This window comes from Dermacentor variabilis, chromosome 5, assembly GCF_050947875.1.
Source record: "Dermacentor variabilis isolate Ectoservices chromosome 5, ASM5094787v1, whole genome shotgun sequence".
Classification (NCBI taxonomy): Eukaryota; Metazoa; Arthropoda; class Arachnida; order Ixodida; family Ixodidae; genus Dermacentor; species Dermacentor variabilis.
Genome location: NC_134572.1, coordinates 186,580,766 through 186,599,408, shown reverse-complemented (window position 1 = coordinate 186,599,408; position 18,643 = coordinate 186,580,766). Strand labels below are relative to the sequence as shown.

The 18,643-nt window shown below is 51.2% G+C and overlaps 1 protein-coding gene across 6 annotated transcripts in view; it reads right to left on the bottom strand.

Annotated features, from left to right (window-relative positions):
• Hr3 (nuclear hormone receptor 3 ROR-beta) overlaps positions 1-18,643 on the bottom strand; it is a 162,156-nt gene that overhangs the window by 95,762 nt on the left and 47,751 nt on the right. For 3 of the 6 annotated variants that reach the window (XM_075693840.1, XM_075693841.1, XM_075693842.1), the window contains exon 2: positions 14,314-14,451. The exons of the other annotated variants lie outside the window; for them this stretch is intronic. In XM_075693840.1, the coding sequence (XP_075549955.1) occupies positions 14,314-14,451 (138 nt within the window). The remainder of the gene's footprint in view (positions 1-14,313; positions 14,452-18,643) is intronic. 6 annotated transcript variants of the gene reach the window in all.

The following is an 18,643-nucleotide window of genomic DNA, read 5'->3' as shown; positions in this document are numbered from 1 at the left end:
ATATGTACACTACCTCATCCTTCACAACCCACCGCGCAGTTTCCGGGTGCCAAGTCCCACAATTTCTCTTTATTGTCAACCTAACGCTGCAAAGCTGCCGGGACGTTCTATACCATCAAATAAACCCTAGACACGATCGAGGTATGCACTAAGCGACTAACCTCCTGTACACACGGTCAACCCATTTCCTCGCACTTGAACGGCTCCTTACGCGTCAAACACCGCATTGTTTGTTACAACAATGCCTGTCAAACCGCGTTCGAGCGTTTAATTAAGCTCGCTACAGGTCACTGGCTCATCCGTGCCCACTGTCCGTTGAAGAAGCCAACCGTACCGCGTAGACAGACGCCTCCGAACGTTGGTCCAGCGAACCCGTTCGTTGTGGCGCTTAATTGACGCGATTCCGACGAGGCCGGCAAGCGGCGACCGAGGCACGCAGCGGGCGCCGCGCCCACGTCGCGCTGCGAAGCGAGCCACGCTACTGACGGCGGTCGCGAGGCGCCCGTCACCGAGACGGATGGCCGAACGGCTCCTTCATTTCGTTGCCCGCCGGCCGGTCTTGCACGGGCGTCGCTAGCGGCCGCCATTCGTCGTCCACTCCCGCGGCGTCGTACAGCGGTTCTCTTCGGGCGGGCAGGCTCGTCTACCACGAGCGCGCTGCACGGTCAGCCAGGAGACGGCGCTCATGGCCTCGGCAAGACGCGCACGGCGGTATGTCGGAGAAGCAGGACTCGCTACGCACGCCTGTTCGATCTTACTCCACGTGCAGGATGTGACTATATAGATATATATGTTCCGCTTATTGGAACATCGCACTTTCGTTTCCGTTAATGACACTGTGCTATGAGTCTGGCTCCCGTGAAAAATCCCCCTATTCACGAAAGAGCGATGATAAAAGCATTGGCGTAGCTTGGTCGCCTGGCACCCGGGGCCCATAGGTCTCCTGTCACCCCCTCCCCCACCCCGGTTGTAGTCAGGAAGGGGAATTATATGAAAAATTTCCGGCTGTGCTGGTGCTGAAGCCTTGCACACCTCACATGTCGCCCCCTCCTTCGCTTTCGTTCCCTGAGATCGCGAATGTAGCAGGTATACACGCTGTTTTATTTTCTGCACCAAATAACACAAATGCTCTACTGAAAACTTGTCATAAGCATATTTTCACATCTGCTGTCACATTGTAAGTAAGGCTTGGCAGCCAATACAGATGCGGCAGCGTGGAAAATGTCGATTACAAGTAACTAAAATATTTTAATAAAGTTTTCATTAGCGATTTTAGAGAGAACGTTGCATTTGCAATACTGAAGCCCGACAGGGATACGTTGCGCAACAGCAATTCCACAAAAATCGTTGTAGGTACCACGGCGTGCAGTATTTTGGCTGTGGGCAGCCCTAAACTCAAACGAACATTACACAGCGCGTCAGTGACGCTGATCTTCCCGCCCTATTAGAAAATGGCACCTGCTTCCGTGTTGCGCGGGGGTCAATGCTATGACAATTACGACGTCTCTTTAGCTGATAAATAAAGGATTTTTGTTTATTTTCTGCTACTGACAAAGGCGATCATACGAGCTGCGGTACCGCCACAAGGTTGGGAACGAAATAGAGATCGCTTCACGTCGATTTTTGGTGTCACCATAAAAAACCAAAGAAGAAGGGAGCGATCAAGCCAGCGAAGGCATGCGCTGCTGTCGGTCTGCACTCGCGACGGAGAGGATGGAGAGATCGACGTCGCTCGTGCAACATTTCATATTACTTTCGGTACTGCCACACTGCACTGCCAAAGTACTGCAGGTTCTAGCACCCTACACGCTTTTGTTTGCAGACGTTTTAATTTGACTCCAGGCTAACATCTGCAGCTCCCGTTGAAGCATTTCTCTTCCTCCCTGTCCACAGTTGGCACCTATATCGCTCGCCTCTCCTTTCGCGGCTCCCTCGGATACCTCGTTTCTGCGGCGGTGTACCTCCGGCTGCCGGGTGCCCTTCGAGACGCGTGCAGCAGCTGTTCAAGCACACGCAACAAAGCTCCGGACACCAGCGCTACGCTCCCGTGCAGCCGGCAGAACTGCCGCCTCTCGTCGGCGGCCGCCAAGTGGACGGCCGAGACGCTCGACGGGCTCCGTCCGCGTTCTTCCGGCAAGCGGGCGGCCTGTCCTGCCGGCAGCGACGGATGGCCAGCCTGCCTTGTGTGGCGCATGCGACGCCGCACCAGGTCAGCGCGCGCTTTCGGCATGCGGCCCGTGTCGCGTTCGCTTCTGTCATCCGCGCCTTTTCACGTCTTCGGCAGCGCAGAAAGGAGCACGGCGAGCTCGGAGAGCCGACGGGGGAAAGGGGGCGGGAGCAACGGGGCCCGCCCGTCACGACGTCGGCGGTCGATCATTTCTCTCCACGGGGCAGCGGCAATACAGCGACAACGCGCTGTGCAACAGCCACCGGACGATACGCAAGGACGGTCGGTGTACACAAACAGGCGCCGATCGCAGGAAGCGTTCTCAGAGCTACAGCTCGCCTCCAAAAGAGGCGGCGCGACTTCTGTTCGCGCAATTTCCGCGCTTGTTTTCCGCTTGTCACTGAGCACGACAACAATGGCCGCCTAGCCACACGACGCATTTAGGATATGATAAGTGGGTAAATACGGTTCGACAAAAAGAAAAGCGACAAAATCCCGTCGGAGGAGGGCGGCTCGTTTCGAGACGGCGGCGACACGCCGCCACGGCTCCGACTTCCGGCAGCGACAGCGGCAACGTCCCCTGTCGGCTTTGACGCCTGCACGCGCTCTGGCAGCGCGCACGCGAGGTACAACAGCGGCGCAGCACGCGCGTTCGGAACAGCCGAGCGATCACGAACCCGCTGGCAAAAAAACGCCGCAGTTGGCGCGTGCCGCGGACACCCTGCTGCGCAACCGGGCCTTCGCCGCCGCTGAGCGTTTCTCGAACGGCGCGGAAGAAACCTCTGCCAACACATTGCCCGAGGCTTGTTTGGTGATGCAACACCGGTGCTATCGGGCAGGGAAACGAGACGAAGGCGACACAAGGCTTCGTGTGGCGTCGCCTTCATCTCGTTTCCCATCCCGTAATGTACTGGCAGCGCATCTCAAAAGCCTACACGGAAACTGAGGTTGGAACAAAGCTCGCTTACGTAAAAAAAGAAAAAAAAAGAACGATTATGTGCACTCCAGTGAAATGGCTCTGGTTGTATCGCATGACCCCCACATTTGATTTCCATGACGGAACCGGCCCGCTGTTTGACGTTCGAAGTTTCACAGCACTTCGCGCGCATTTTTAAATGGACGCAACAAGCGGTAAATTATTTCTTACGCTCTGGAGTAACTCGGACTTTGTGCCGTACGAGGCTTAGTAACGCGCCAGCAGGCAATCCACCATAATACCGACTATAGCGTAGAAGCAGACAACGTAGCACAGTACAAATGCCGCGATCGACGCTTCGTCTGCCCTCGTTCTTCGAATTTCTGCGCTGTAGCCGCTTTCGTGGCGTATAATCACTAATTTCCGTTCGTCAGTCGCGCTGTCTGCCACAACGAGAGCTAATACTGCGCTATGCCACCGAAGAAAATCGCTGAGGTGCAGCAAACAGGGCATGCGCGTGACACCTCCTCACGGATCCCGAACTGACTAAAACGACAGCGCACACGCTCTTGCGCAGGTCGATAAATGGCTAGGTCGGTGTTAGCTAGGCTATAACAGCGCTTGAATAGCTTGCCAGTAAGCGTTCTTATACATTATCTCGGTCGTCATTTTCGTTTATTTACGGGAAGGCCCTACCAAGCTTCGTCATGTCATAGCATATACCTTACGAAAGTTTGCTAAATTTGCGCTGTTCTCCCGATTTCATAACTCCACGCACCAGGAAACGATGAAGAAGCTTGTTTTTTGCATGACTTGTATTTTGTCGCTAAGTCGTGATTTGTGCGTCGTTTTCTCGTGTGCGATGACAGCAGCCAGTGCTGTCAGGAGGCAGCATTCTTGCTGCATTCAACTTGCATTACAGAATCTAGCTAGGTTAACGAGTACAAAGTGTTTGTCGTGTCGGTCATGCTGATGCTTATTGCAAGAGTAGCGTATAGCAAGGACGGGAACAGCTCGGCAAGAACGAAACTAAATTACGTGCGAGACGTGGTTGGGCGCTAGACGCCACGTATAGTGTACCCCAACGGGAACTGGACGTGGCTGGAGTAACATAAATGCAGCACACAGAATGGCTGAAATCTAGTCATTTTGTCAGCTATTTTTCGAGCTGCACGCAACAAGTTTGATTGGCGCGGAGGCATGCGTGCACAACAGCAAAGCTTTCCGCCAGCGCTTGCGGCAACTGGACGGGCCGCTTCGCCTTGCGGTCTCGAAGCCTGCTTGCCCCACGAGGAAGGGCGCGCTCTCCGGCGCCGGAGAGGAGGAAAGGAGAGAGAACACCCCGCCGGCGTCCTTGACGAGGCTGTTTCGGTCGCCCGAGCGCCTCCGCATCTGGTTACGTCACGTTGCACCGTTATGCGGTAACTGTGTCTCCCTCCTCGCCCTCTGACGAGAGGAGGTGCGCTCGAGCGCTGGCGCGCTTCCATCGCGCGCTGATCGTCCATCGCACGCTCCGGGAAAGAAAGACGCCGCGGACATTGACGCTCGGCGACGCTGTTTAAAAACGCTGGGCTATAACACGCCGCGCGGTCATCGCGGCTAGTCATAACGATCTGTCCGCGTAAACTACAGCTTTCGTTATAGTTGGGCATGCACCGCTCTTGGAGATACAACGAACACAGTGAAATGCTTGAGCTAGGCCTAATTACGAGCGCTGCTAAGCTCCTCCGAGGGCACCCCAGTAAGCATCGTTTGTGCGTCGACCGCGCAACAATGTGCACACTCGGTTTGATGCTGCGACAGCGTTGGTGGCGGGTACATGGGTTCGCCCGTTTGGCGCTCGAGTGCCGATTTGCCTGATGCAGCGTAATTCCGATGCCGCGTCGGTCTGAGAACGCCAAGCGCTCTTGCTTCATGTCAAGTGAAAAGCTTCTTTGCCTGTATGTACTTATATCAGTTCATGTGTTTTTCTAAAGCACACATTATTCCTCATGGCATAACGAATGATGTTCAACTCTGCGTATTTCTTTTTTTCTTACAGTTCTAGGGCCATTCGGGGTGGGTGTCTGTCCTTGACCAATCCTGCAAACTAGGCATCTATATATATATATATATATATCTGTGTGTGTGTGTGTGTGTGTGTGTGTGTGTGTGTGTGTGTGTGTGTGTGTGTGTGTGTGTGTGTGTGTGTGTGTGTGTGTGTGTGTGTGTGTGTGTGTGTGTGTGTGTGTGTGTGTGTTGCCCCCGGTAGCCGCCACAACGCTGCCACGAAATCTGGTTTCCGTGGGGTATGACCAGCATGTTGCTGCTTAACGCACGGAGCCGCAATGCCATGTTGGCGCATATTATCGTGGCCAGAATAATGGTGATTTACTTACTATTCCTTGGACTGTTGAACTGAGGTTTGATGCCTGAATTAGTAGGTCCGCAGTTATCAATTAAATAAACAAACAATCAAAATATTTTGCGTCATTACTCCTTCAACAAGTGACCAAGGAAATGGAAGTGTAACTAAATTAGAGTGTTTTAGTTGAGCGTCTTTACGGTACGCTCCGCTCCGAGCTGCCCCGCTAAGCCACAGCGGAGCGGCGGGCGATTTTCACGTTTTAGTTACACGTTTAGCGTAGCGGAGCGGACCTTTCGTAGTTGCAGCGCCCCCTGGCTAAATTCAGGGTAATGAAAGAAAATAAAAACACTTTATGATCACTCTTATACAGTAAAACGTATATATGTATATATATAACTTATTTCTCCATGAAGTACCTAGACGTGCGCTTGTAATGCGTTACCGGTCCATTTTATCCAATGGAAAAGAAAGCGCCGTCTTGGGGAACGCCACGTGTTAGCCAGCGCGCTTGCTTTCTGCATCCAATCCAATCCGTTCTGACGCCAACGCTAGCCAAAGTTGCTGCCCGGCACGCTCCGCTCAGGCAGCTTCTTAGCGGACCGTGTTCTTCGCTCCGCTAGCCCGCTTACGGCTAAGCGGACGGCGCATGCGCATTCGCGCTTCCGCTCCGCTTAGCTGCTTAGCGGAGCGTAAACACGCTCAACTAAAACACTCTATTATTTCTGCAGCCGGTAGTGGAATGACGTGGCGGCAGGGAGTCCTTACTTCCACCTCTCAGTTCCCTGTTTTTCTTTTATTTTCCCCCTGCTTTTAAACCGTATAGATATGAAATGATATTTGGCATTCTAATGAGCAAAATCACAACAAACTTCACGACGCCACTCTGACGTCGTTAGCGCCGCGTGACCTGAGTGCCGAGTTAAACGCGGAAAATTCCGGTATCATTTTCACCCCTTATTGTTTCTTCTTCTGCCGAAGAAATGCCAGAAGAGTTATACCATAGGTCTGAAAAAGTTCAGTGTACCTTTTTCGAAAATATAGAAAAGTTCAGTCGCGCGTGCTCAACAAACGATTCGCGCAGACAGCACACACTTCAGTTCCGAAACTGCTTAAATAGTCAAAATTGTCGGCGCTGATTGAAATTCAGCAACTTTCTCACGTACCATCTTACTGTACGTATTTTTATCTCTTGAGGTGAGAATGAACACGCAGTACAAGTTTTCCGCATGCAAGTGTCGTCAGTGCGGTATGCTAACCGCCGTATAGACAACCTAACCTATACCTATTGCCAATTTTGGACCGTTCATCCAGAATTTTCTACCAAATTCGGCCGCTTAAAAAAAGTGGTGCACGGTCGGTCTAAAAAAGTTTACAGAGCTCAGGATCTGAAAAAAAAAGCTGAACATTTGGGCATCCTGGGCATGCAGCCACGCGTTCGCATTTCAGGACTTTAATGCGAACGACATAATTTTCTACGGTGTTACTATTTAATATCGCAAATTTACCGCGATGCGTAGAAATTTGACGCCGGTTGTGCCTCTTTCTTTAGAGCTTTGAATTTGCTATACAAGTCCACCATTTCAGTAGGAACGCTTCTTTTAGGCCTCCCTAAATGCGCCTTCGTTTCGTCAACCGTTACCACACACCAAGCCTCGAACCTTATCACTTCATCTCGTTCGTCCCCCGCCCCCCCACCCCACCACACACACACACACACATCTGAGTGTTTTGCTTTGTATGGTGCCCAGTGAAGGGGGCGGCACATTGTTAAACCACGGGTCATGTGATGAACGCCACATATCATGTCTTGCCCAGCTGTGCTTCTTCGTTGAAACCTAAGCAGGGCATCCAAACGAGTGTTTTTCTAATGCACGCTTCTCTCTTTTTACGCCTTTTAATGTGAAACTCTTGATTATACACACGCACAGTATACACGCAGTGCCGCACACGATATACTGATCCCGGAAATGTCGAATGGCTTGTAGGTTTGTAGCGACTAAAAGAGGAAGCATTTAAGGCGACCAACAAAAATACCATCGGGAACCCCGCAAGTCTGCGCAAGTAAGGGAAGGCGCCAATGTTACGAAACCTTGCTGCGTAAGAGCAATCGAGACTTGAACAGTGATTACCACTGGAGCTATTCATGTCAACTAACGATAAATTGCAGTCTATTGTGAATAATTAATATGTCATTTGTAAACGTAATTAAACGCCAGGAAGAATACGAGTGCCGCCATATTCGAAACGAACAAACATAAATAGCAGAAAAGGAAGAATTCCCCGACCACAGCGAGAGAGCAGCGCGGCTCTCGACGCTGGGCCAGTCCATTGAAAAGACTCCTCGGGGGCCGACTTAAGGGGAGTCACGTAACCGGGAGAATAAACGAGCATCTCAAAAGTGTGTCAGGCAACCGGGAGCACGCGGAAGTACCCACAAGAAGCAGAACAACCGGCCCGGAACAGAGAACGAAGAAGAAAAAAACGACCATCGAAACAGTCGGGAAAAGCAAAAGAAAAGCAAGGACCGGCAATGCCAGCGCTAGGAAAACGCTCCACAACGATTTCCAAGAAAGAAATGAAGAAGCAAGCGAAGAAAAAGACAGTCGAGCAAGGTATACCGAGAAAACAAAATAAAACAAATGGCGAATGCGTTGATGAACATGCAAGTCAAAAGGAAAAGAGCATCGCAAAAGAGCGGCAGTGGAGCGGCGCTCACTTCCGCCTCGGCCCTGTTCCCTTTCCACGCGGAAGTAAAGCGCGCACGATGACCGCATCGGGCCCACGTGACCGGATCGGGCAGCACCCCTCTCCCGCCAGCGCAGCGCATGACGCGAATGCGGGAAGCGCTTGACCCACTGCGTGTCGGCTCAGCTGGCGGCCGAGATTCCTCCTCGCCCCCTCTGGGCCGGCCAGCACGAACGGGCTTCTTCGTGCGCGAAAGAGAGAGAGAGGTAGTCACAAAGGCACGCGTAGTACATCTGGCGAGAAGGGGCGGTACTGGCGCCGGCAGCGTTCGGGTGGCATGGCATCCTCGGACGGCTCGGCGCACATTCGGCGTCTCCGAAAGACCTGTCGAGATGCCGCACATTGCGAGCGCGGCTGCCGATGCGATCGAGTCACAATTGCACCACGGTAACGTTAGCCGGGTTAGTAAACAAGGATTCAGCAAAAGCAGTGCGCCTAGGCTCACCACGAGAGGAGGCTCGATGATCCAGAAAAAGACTCGAGACGGGTGGCCGACTAGCTTCCCGCAAGAGCAGCTAGCTCTCCGTGACGTCATAAATTCTGAGAGGATTACTAGGCGCCCGAAGAAAGACTCCTAGCAAGCCGCGCAAGTACGCGTGAAAACAATATGAAATTTGTAGCGTCACTGACGTACGAAAGCTGCGAAATTCACAATATTTACGTTTGGCGCCGATTCTCCGTGCTAGCAACCAGCATGTATGCGATATAAAAAAAGAAAATAGATCTTTCGACCTAGGGCAGTTTAAACAGAATTAGCGTTGTTCTTTAGTGTCTCACTAAATACAAGAAACGTGAACAAGTTGGAATTTTTCGGGGGCGCTGCTTAGCGTTTTATGCCAACGGAATAGCAATTTCTTTCATCGCGACTGCGAAACGTAGACTTGCCCACAGCTGATAGAATTACCAATAAATCCAAGCGACACAATGTTTGGACCGCTTTCACGGTGCAAGTATAAGAGCTTCAATAGGCGGAACTGAGTATTGTTTGCAACTGCACCACAATTGGACGCAGCGAAACAGGCATCTGAATGCAACGCACAACTGTAACCATGCAGATTAAGTTCTAGCGCTCATTTTGGAAGCCACTCTGGAAGTCAACAGAAGTGCCTCTGCACTGGCTGACACTTGGAGACGCGATGGCACATTGAGGCTTCGCTGCCACGTGTCGCCTTCCTTTAGCAGAGGCGACGAACGAAAGCAAATGTCTCGTCTTGATGAGAGCGACCAGGCGTCTGCCCATTAACCTCGAGAATGCGGGAAAGAACGGCTCACTAGGCCGCAGATGAACGGCGACGGCTTCGAAAGAAAACATGCCTTCATTCGCAGCGAAATGAAACTGAGAGAGAGAGAGAGAGAGAGACTGGTATTCTTAAGACGCGAGTTTCAAGCGTAAATAAATAAAGAGGAAAAAATATTATAAGCGCCACGAGAACAGAGAAACGGCGCCGGGATAACCGACAAACAGCGAGGACGGGAAGCGAGTAAAAGAGACAGGACGGGCCCGCATAACAGCGCAATGAACCGAGTAAGCTGACGACGCCGACGACGCTCGTAGGAAAGGGGGCGGACAAAGGGACCGTCCGAGAAGCGGCCGCGGAAAATAAAAGAAGGCTGGCAAGGGTAGGATGGAAGATTCCTGGCGCCTAGAATGCTGGAGGCAGCCGCAGAGCGCACAATGGACCGACGGGGGCTCGCTGCGGCGTCGCCCTTGCCACAGGTGTTGCTTTTTTCCGGCCCGTAATGACGCTCGGATGTGGGTTAATGCGCTGTGCCACTGGGGCCTCGCTCAACGCGCGCCTCGGGCGCCCAGCGTGTCCGCTCGCTCGCGCGCGCCCATACGCGAGGAGCTCGCGCCGCGACCGAGGCGAAGGAGGGTGCGCCGCCGTGCCCGAACAAACGGCGCTCCTTCTGCGGGCGATACTGCGCTCCCTGCGCGGTCACCACGCCGTGGGCGCACCGCGCAACCACCGTCAAAGGAATGTCGCGCGCCTCCGCGATCGGCTCCGGTGCGCCGGCCTCCGGAAGGTTCGGTGCGCGAGTTCGCCGAACGCGGCAGCAACGCAGAGTCGCCGCGAGTGACGCGCCTCGAAGCTGCAAAGGCCAGAAGTGAATGAAACCCTCGCGCTTTCAATGCACGCCGCAGTGGGCGGCTGCGTATTATTTTCACAAACTGGCCTTCTTTGACCTACATCTAAATAGACGAGCGTTAGTGTATTTCGTCCCTATCAAAATACGGCTGACGCGAAAACTGGAAGGTAAAAAATATCCAGAAAGCAATTCTGCGCAATATAAGTTTTGTCCGGGTCAAAACTTTCTGCATCTGGTGGCACCCTAAAGAATAGGCAGACAACCAGAAACTAAATTGCTCACGCATAACGATTAACGTTCCATTTCCTAATTCAAGGCTGCCATGCACAGATTATAAAAAGATTCATTGTTCTTTTGCGTTCTACAGAACCTGTAGTCTACAATAGTCGGTCCCGTTATGTACTTGCCATTAGCGTACATTTAAACGCAAAAAGAAGGACACTGATCAGAACACCCATTACATAGTAGTGCGACGCGCCAGTCATGCTGTAGCCGATTTCTAAGTATGATGTAGTCATATATGTACTACGCTTTGGAGCTCCAACTAAGTCACTGTCACATGGACAGACCAACCTCCAAGCGTAACGACGCAGTCTACCTAGTTTCGACTCACGTACCGCAATCACGGGATTTAAATCCACGTAATGTAGGTCGGAAAGTCAGCATCTAAACCACTAGGTCGTGCCCCGTGGTAGCTCACTCAAAAAAAAAAAAAAAAGAATGGAACGAAGATGAAAAGGGACACCGGGATGGCAAAATAACCGAATAGAGAGAAAAGGGTATATTAAAAAAGAAACTAAAAATCATAAATACAGCTCTTAAGACCTACCGAAGAATAGAAAGAACTTGTTCACCGAAGGTTAACACACAAGCGATCCAGAGTTTGAGAGAGCAAGTGGTTCCATGAGATATCCAATCCACTATAGAACCGCTAGAGAGCCTAAAGGGAAAACAGCCAATGTGGGTCACACGACGACGATGAGGTGTCGCTTAAGTGTTGTCTGTACATACACTGGATCGTGGTAAATCGCGTGGGCACTCTTTTATCTTTCGCGTTTTGCAACTAGATAAACCTGCCTTTACTTGACAGGTTCGGCAGGCCTTTGCGCAAGAAGCTGCTCCCGGGTCCCCATATTCAGCAGAAAACACCTCCTGTATCCCACCAATGATGATAGCGGGCGATTTCAGCGCTGGCATTTCGTTATCGCAAGTCGTGCAGTAGGTTGGTCATCTTTACTAAAGATGGACTCAATATACACACTACCGTCGAATCCGGATAAGCACAGATGTACAGACGAAGTAGGTGATGCGCACTGCGATACTGTACGTAAGCAAATTTAGGTACCGAATGCCGCCTTGAAGCAGTGTCTTGTTTGGAAGTCGTGTGTACCTGGCCGACGGATCACAACGATGACGAATATGTGTCACGCTGCTCTCCTTAGCATATGTCACTTAACACAGCGGTGTCATCTTGTTGCCACCCAACGCTGGTGGTTTCTGTGAATAATACACTACACCTCGCAAGCATTGGTAGCTGCAGTTTCCGCATTTACCTCATTTGATTTAGAAATAAAATAGCCTTAAGAATTATTTTTTTCTCTACCGATATAGTCAATACTTCTAACACGGACAGATGTTCGGTGCGTGCTTCATACCGCAGCCTTCGGATCGGCCCGCGTCGTGGCCTGTCGTCAACGGCTTCGATGAATCTTCGCGCACGCATGCGTAGCGTGTGCGCGGGAGAACAACCTCTGCAGGTAGCTTTACACGCCGTCGCGTTAGACCTCACAAACCGTCATCCCAGAGCCTATAGAGGGCAGACGGAAGGGTTTAGTGCTATACGTGTCCTTTACGAAATGCATACGCGAGATTTACGATACACACGAGCAGGGCAACGGATGAGCGCCAGCTTAAGAAACCCACCCGCGTGAGCCACCACTCCAGGTCGCACAACCGGCATCGTTAGTTACCCTGGTCATTGCAATGCGTGCTAATTGGTTGCGTCCTGCGGGTGTTGTTCCATCTTCCTTGTTGACCTGGCTTGCAGGAAAACTGCTTCATGGGCAATCTTAAAACTAACGCATGCAGTAGCACGAGTTTCATTATTTTTTTCTCCAGTGTTCTTGCATCGTATATTTCATGATTGCGATATAATGATTTCTAAACTATGCTCTTTGCGCTCGCCTGTGCTTTCAGTATGCTGTTCGAGTCGCATTTTTTTCCCCTTCTTTTTTGGCTGGAACCCGAGTCCTCATATAATGCCCGTATTCGGAATGATTAAGTTCAATAAAGTAATGAACATCTGATTTCCATCGCGTATGTAACAGTCCTTCGCCAATGGCGTCTGAAAGAGAGCTTATATTATATAGGAATGGAAATTTACCTTGACGTTGAGCTGCGGTGAACCTAACAGAAGAAAAGGGGGCGGGATTGCAGAGTAAGTACAATAGCGGCAGTTTTCAACCCCCCCCCCCCGCCATTTGTGTCGAACCAGTGCAGTCTACCGGTACTCGCATCAGTGCATCATGAAGAGGACAAAAAGAAAAAAAAAAGCAAGAACGATAATGATTGTCCGCCTCGCTTGCTATCTATAGACTGCCAACTCCCACAGACACGGTCAACACCGCTGTATTATAAAAGTGTGCTCGTAAAAATTTCGATCATGACACGCTTGTTATTCGAGAAACATGATTTCTTTTTCTTTCCTAGCTTATACGTGCGTAAGTTCATCGCGTCTTTTCCTTCTTAGCTATGGCTGCGCATATCATGGTTTTCTGATACCTGGAACCCATACATGAATATCAGAATTACGTGACGCACATTAACTGAGCTATACACCAGCATGTTTTCTTGCTCGAGGACGCTCACAAATCCAAATGCAACGTCCATTCACCTTGGGTGACAGTGTGCTTTGAAAAACCTCTGAGCGTGACCGTCACATTGCGGTGTTCATTTCGCTCATGATTCGTGTCGCGCTGTAGTTTACTCAATGCTATCTCTCGGCGGGCAGTGTTTTTACCAGCGCGCCAGGCTCGATGCTGGCCACCGGCAACGCCTCCGAGGACGCCTCGCGTGCGCACTGACGTTGATGGGCGCCATCAACTTATACCGAGAATAAAAGGGCCTGCACACAAAAGGGAAACACACCTAGCACATGTGATGCTTCAAGACTGATCAAACACTCATATATGCAGTCGGTGAAACAAACAAACGGTCCATGCATAGACGAATGCAGGCAGTCGCCTCCAGCAAGCAATCGTACACGTGAACGGAACACAGCCGTGACATGCACACATGCACGGCAAGAGAGTGCGAGAGACCGCCCAGCTTTGGTGCTGACGTCATTTAGTTCTGATGGCTAACCACCACGGCTCGTGCTTCGGACCTCCTCTTAGGCAGGATCACAACAACATTACGCATCACGGCGGCGTGTAGTTGTGCCCGTAAAGTAGGCCTGATATTAATGAATCGAGACTATCACGACATGGCACTGCTTGTTTCACAGTTAAGACCGTTAGCGCGTTCTGTCTGCTCACACCGAGTGCGAAGTTGAATGATTTCGTGCACACTTACAAACGGCACTGACCTACGTGATTACAAAGCAGGTGAACATATTTGGTTCAGTCTCTCAATTCTCCCTTTTTTATCGTGAAGTAATCGACGTCAAAGACCAACCGTCAAACAGGACTTTCCTTAGCCAGGACTAACTTAGGTTAATTCTACGTGTGAAAGATGTGACGCCGTTTTCTTTAAATTTATTTTTAAGCGAAGGCGCCGCAGACGTCGCAGTTTTGACGGCGGAACCAAGCTGGACTGGTTGGTGCGGAGGGGCGGGGAGGTGGTCGCGGGTTTCTGAGGACTTTTGCTCCCAGGCACAGTCTACAAGCAAGCATGCAAAGTAGCGCACGTCACTGTTTTAGCAGCCAGTCAGTGAAAGAGCAGGAGGGAAGGGGGGACGAGCATGAAACACGTGCACGCCACACAAAGCCAGGCGCCGAGAAGCAGCGAAAGCAGAGACGAGCAGTAGCAGCAGCGTGACTTAGCACTCACTGGGGGGTGATCTCCTCGACTCCCCCCAGGTGGTAATGCCACCACCGACACCACCACCACCACCACCACCGACACCACCACCAGCGGCACCACCACGGTCGTCGTCCGTGAACCGGCACGACGAAACGGCCGTCCCCGCTAGAAAGACACACAGGGCACCCACCGAAAAACCGGTTAGCGCCGTCGGTGGGCACAGCACGCAATGCGATGATCGACACCGATACAGCAGCGTTTCCCAAGCCTAACCACACGGACTCGCTCGGATGAACTGCCAAGCGCGCTTTTGCTTTTTTTTTTTTTTTGCTCGGACTTGCTTGCCGGCACGAGGGTTGCCTGCAGCCTTATAGCTGGGCAACGAGTGTCATTGCAAACGATGAGAGCTCTACTTAAGGTTGGTTAGTTCAGCAGAATCCCTGCTGCGCTGCAGGGGAAGCGACGAACACAAGGGCGGCGGCACAGAACGGGAGCCTACGGTACACCCGAGTTCCAAAAAAGAGGGGCCACTTGCTATACGCCGGTTTGCCTTTTATAGGCATTTTCTTTTGTCAGGCAGTGGCTTGCGCACGCTTTGTGCCGTCCTTTTCGTTGTATTCGCCGCGTCGTCTCTGCTGCTGCAGCGCTGTGTCATTGCACTGCCGAGACTCACGCTCTGCTACGAAGCCGAAACCAGGCCCGAGGGCCGAACCTTGCTCCCTTCCGTCCATTTTTGTTTGCACCAAGGCGATCATATTTATCTTCTGCTCAACAATATGAACCGACTAGCCCAGCAACATGTACTTCCGTGCACCTGACGTAGCTGTGAAATCCTAAAGAAATTGCGCACAGTACTCGATGTAGTTCTTGCAGCGTATGCTCCTGCTCAGGGGAGACAAATCTCGTTGCTTAGACTTTGAGATTGCTTGTTCATAAACAGCGCAGTTGTGTCACGACTGCGGAAACGTACGGCAACTTCAGTATGCAGGACGCTTGCTTACACGTGCCGGACTTGAGAGGCTCGTCTGCTGTCTGCGGCATCTCGACGTCAGCCGGACGTGTCGTCGTGGCACACACTTTCCAACAGCCGCAGCAGCAGCACCAACCACGTTGCATTGGGAGACAGTCGGTAAGTAGCGCCCTTTCGGGAAGCAGCAGTGGCATCGAGACCTGTAGCTCGCGGAGTCCTGCTTACCTTAGGGCCACGCTTCTGACAATTTGCACCGTGTCTTTCTTCCACGACTTTTTTTGGTAACTGGCCGAACAGCACTTCGGATGAATTGGAATAATTGCAAGAACGGTGTATAGCGTGGTTGTTGTTAACCGTCACAACTGTCCGGTCTGCCGGCATATCACACGCTATTGCTTAACTGTGCTAATTGTATACGATGTACTTGTCTTACGGTTAATCCGTTGCTATGATACAATAGCGCGCTAAGCGTACATCTTCAGTTTTCGTGAATGCGCGGATCGGTGCACAGGCTGAGCGCGACGCGAAGTTGCGCTGAAATTACAGATCCCTAATCTCTTCCTGGTTCTACTATCCTTAGCACTGAACCCGGCAAGTTTGATTGGTAAGTCGTAAAGACAGTATCAACATCTAAAGTCGATAATTCTTTGTCAACATTCTAGTGCACAATGCGCAGCTTTTTCAACAAGACATCGTGACATTCACAGCTACCGGAGGTCCTTGCCTGGCGATTATAGTCGATGCGCCAGTGTTCAAGGGGGCCGAGAAGGACTCACGGCGACTCGGATTCGCGCGGCGCCCGTTCATTCCGCATTGTGCTCATACTTCAACTCACAATGTGCTGAGCACGAATTTATCGCTGAGGCGCTGCCCGTATAGAGCGATATTTTTTATTACTCGAACGAAGTTCAACTGGATGCGCGTTCACGGGACAGCATAGACTTTGCAGTTTCTTTACTATACCGTAGATCTAGCTCATGGCTTGGAGTGAGTTTTGCGCTCGTCCTATAATTCTCATAGCCCCTTAACTGTACATTTTTCACTACGCGCCATTCATTAGCTCCTCACGTTTAACAGTGCTCAGTTAAAGCGCATGTTGCTGCGCGTGTTGCATCTGTGCTTGTAATCGCAATCGATACAGACCCTCCCGAAGCACGTTGTTACCAACTGGCTTCGACCTTTTATTCAACCTGTACGATGCACAACAATGAATCGTTGCGAATTCCAACGAGAATCTGAAAAAAAAAAAGACCGCGATCTCCCCCCGTCGACACTGCAATGGCGCCGCTCTTGGCGCTACATACCGGACAGAGGAGTCTCCGGAGGTTTGGGAAACGCTGCCTTGCCAGAAACAAGAAGACCACACACTTTCTTTGCAAAGCAATTCAGGAACGTGAACCAATCAAGGAATGCATTCATTGCTAACGAGAGCTAATGTTTCATTTATGCATTTATACGCATGCTCAACTACCTGTGCACACATAAAGCACTTATTAAATCGCAATTTAAATTTCAACAGCGAGTTCGATGGCAAACATCGCCAGACAGTTCTCGCTAGGACAAAAACACCGTGTCTCTCAGCGAAATCAAAAGGGACAAAAAAGTAGTTTATCCCCAATCGCAAGTGCAATAAAGGTTCTTTATCAGTGTGCTCTTACTTACCATTGTCATAAGCATGAAGGAGTGCATCACACATAAAGGCCAACTGCATCAATATTTAGTTTGACCAAATTGTTTACGTATGAGTAGTATATGCGGCTGAAACATATCGCGCGGCATGCACGACTGGTGATTGTATATGTTATCTTATTAGCAACCTCTAAATACCACCGAAGCAGACGAAGCCTGCACCTGTTGGATTGCGGCTATGACGCAAGTCCTGGCACGTCGCATCCCAGGTTTTCGCAGCGCGCCGCGGGCAGCCGCGGACGCCACCTGATCTCGGAGGTCATGCCGAAAAGCCGCGCGTTCTAGGTCAACAGTCGCTTCCGGCGAGCGCTAATGGTGGCGTCATTTCTCTTTTTCTCTTAATTACGGTATCGAAAACGGCGTTTTCTTGCGAGCTTTTCATGGCTCTCCTATACTCGCATTTCAGACGTCAAATTTTGCACGGATGCTCCTGTATACGTGCACTATGTGAAACTAGTGATTTTACGCGGTCCAAAATTTGGTTGCAGTTGGCCTGTGAGCGAATCTCTACGAGCCGGTCAAGCCTGTTGGTCGAGTGCCAGTCGGTCGGCCACCGACGCCGGCGTGGCTCGGTCGGCCGGCAGGCGTGCGAGGGAGCAAGGCTTGCGCGGTTGCGCCTGCCTGCCGCGATGGGCCTCGTTCCACGCACCGCTGCTGAGCTGTGGCCGCGAGTTCGTGCCTCATGCTGCAGCACTTCCTCAGCTCGGGCCACAAGCCATCCAAAAAATCGCGGCTGTGCTAGGTGGGTACGGGCTACGGGAAACGTACTCGTGGGAGACAGCCGGATGCGCGTCTCCTGTCCTCACCGTGCCGTGTCCCATTGCTGCGTTAATACCGTATTTTCTAAAGCTCGAGTATCCTAACGAATCTAAGCACACACACGCCCTTTCCCACCTTTGTAGCCAGGACAACAGAGTATGGGAAACACGTTAATGCTGATGTTCTATTAGCTCACAACCTAAGCACCATTTCTGACTTTTGACATTTCGGCATATTGGGTAGGAAAACATGAGTGCGAGGTATGTTTAGATTCAAGTAATCACAGTGTGCATCAAGTAAACTACGTCCAAGTGAGAGGCACGCGCCACGTGGCAAAGTAGCACCTAGTGAAGCCACAAGGCTCGCGCGCCCATTCTCAATGTGTGCCCTCGTATACCGGCTACGTGCAGGAATCATACAGTGCCGGCTTCGTTCTATGTTATATGTATACACCACTGCTACCGAATAGCGCGAAGTCTCCACAATGGCCAGCTGTATTCTAAACGGGCTTCAGTCAAGCTGCCGTCTTTAGCTATTCTCTCTCTCTCTCTCTCTCTCTCTCTCTCTCTCTCTCTCTCTCTCTCTCTCTCTCTCTCTCTCTCCTCGCTCGCTTTGATTCTCTCGCCTGGACGGGTACAGCTTATACGTTAAAGTATATATATATATATAAAGCTAGACGATAATGCATGTTGTTGCAAGCGCGTACTGACGCCTCGCTTGCGGGCGACGCCTTGCGGTTGATATTGATTTAGATTTGAATAACGACTCTCTCTCGGAACGTAAGGACGCCACCTTCTTCATGAAGGCATAATATCAGTAGCTTATTTCGTGCCACCCCCACGGCCATGAGTTGTCTTTCCGTCTATTTCTCCTCCTTCATTAGGTGAGAAAGAAAATTGTAATATAATAAAAGGCACGAATCAAATCACGGGCCTTTAG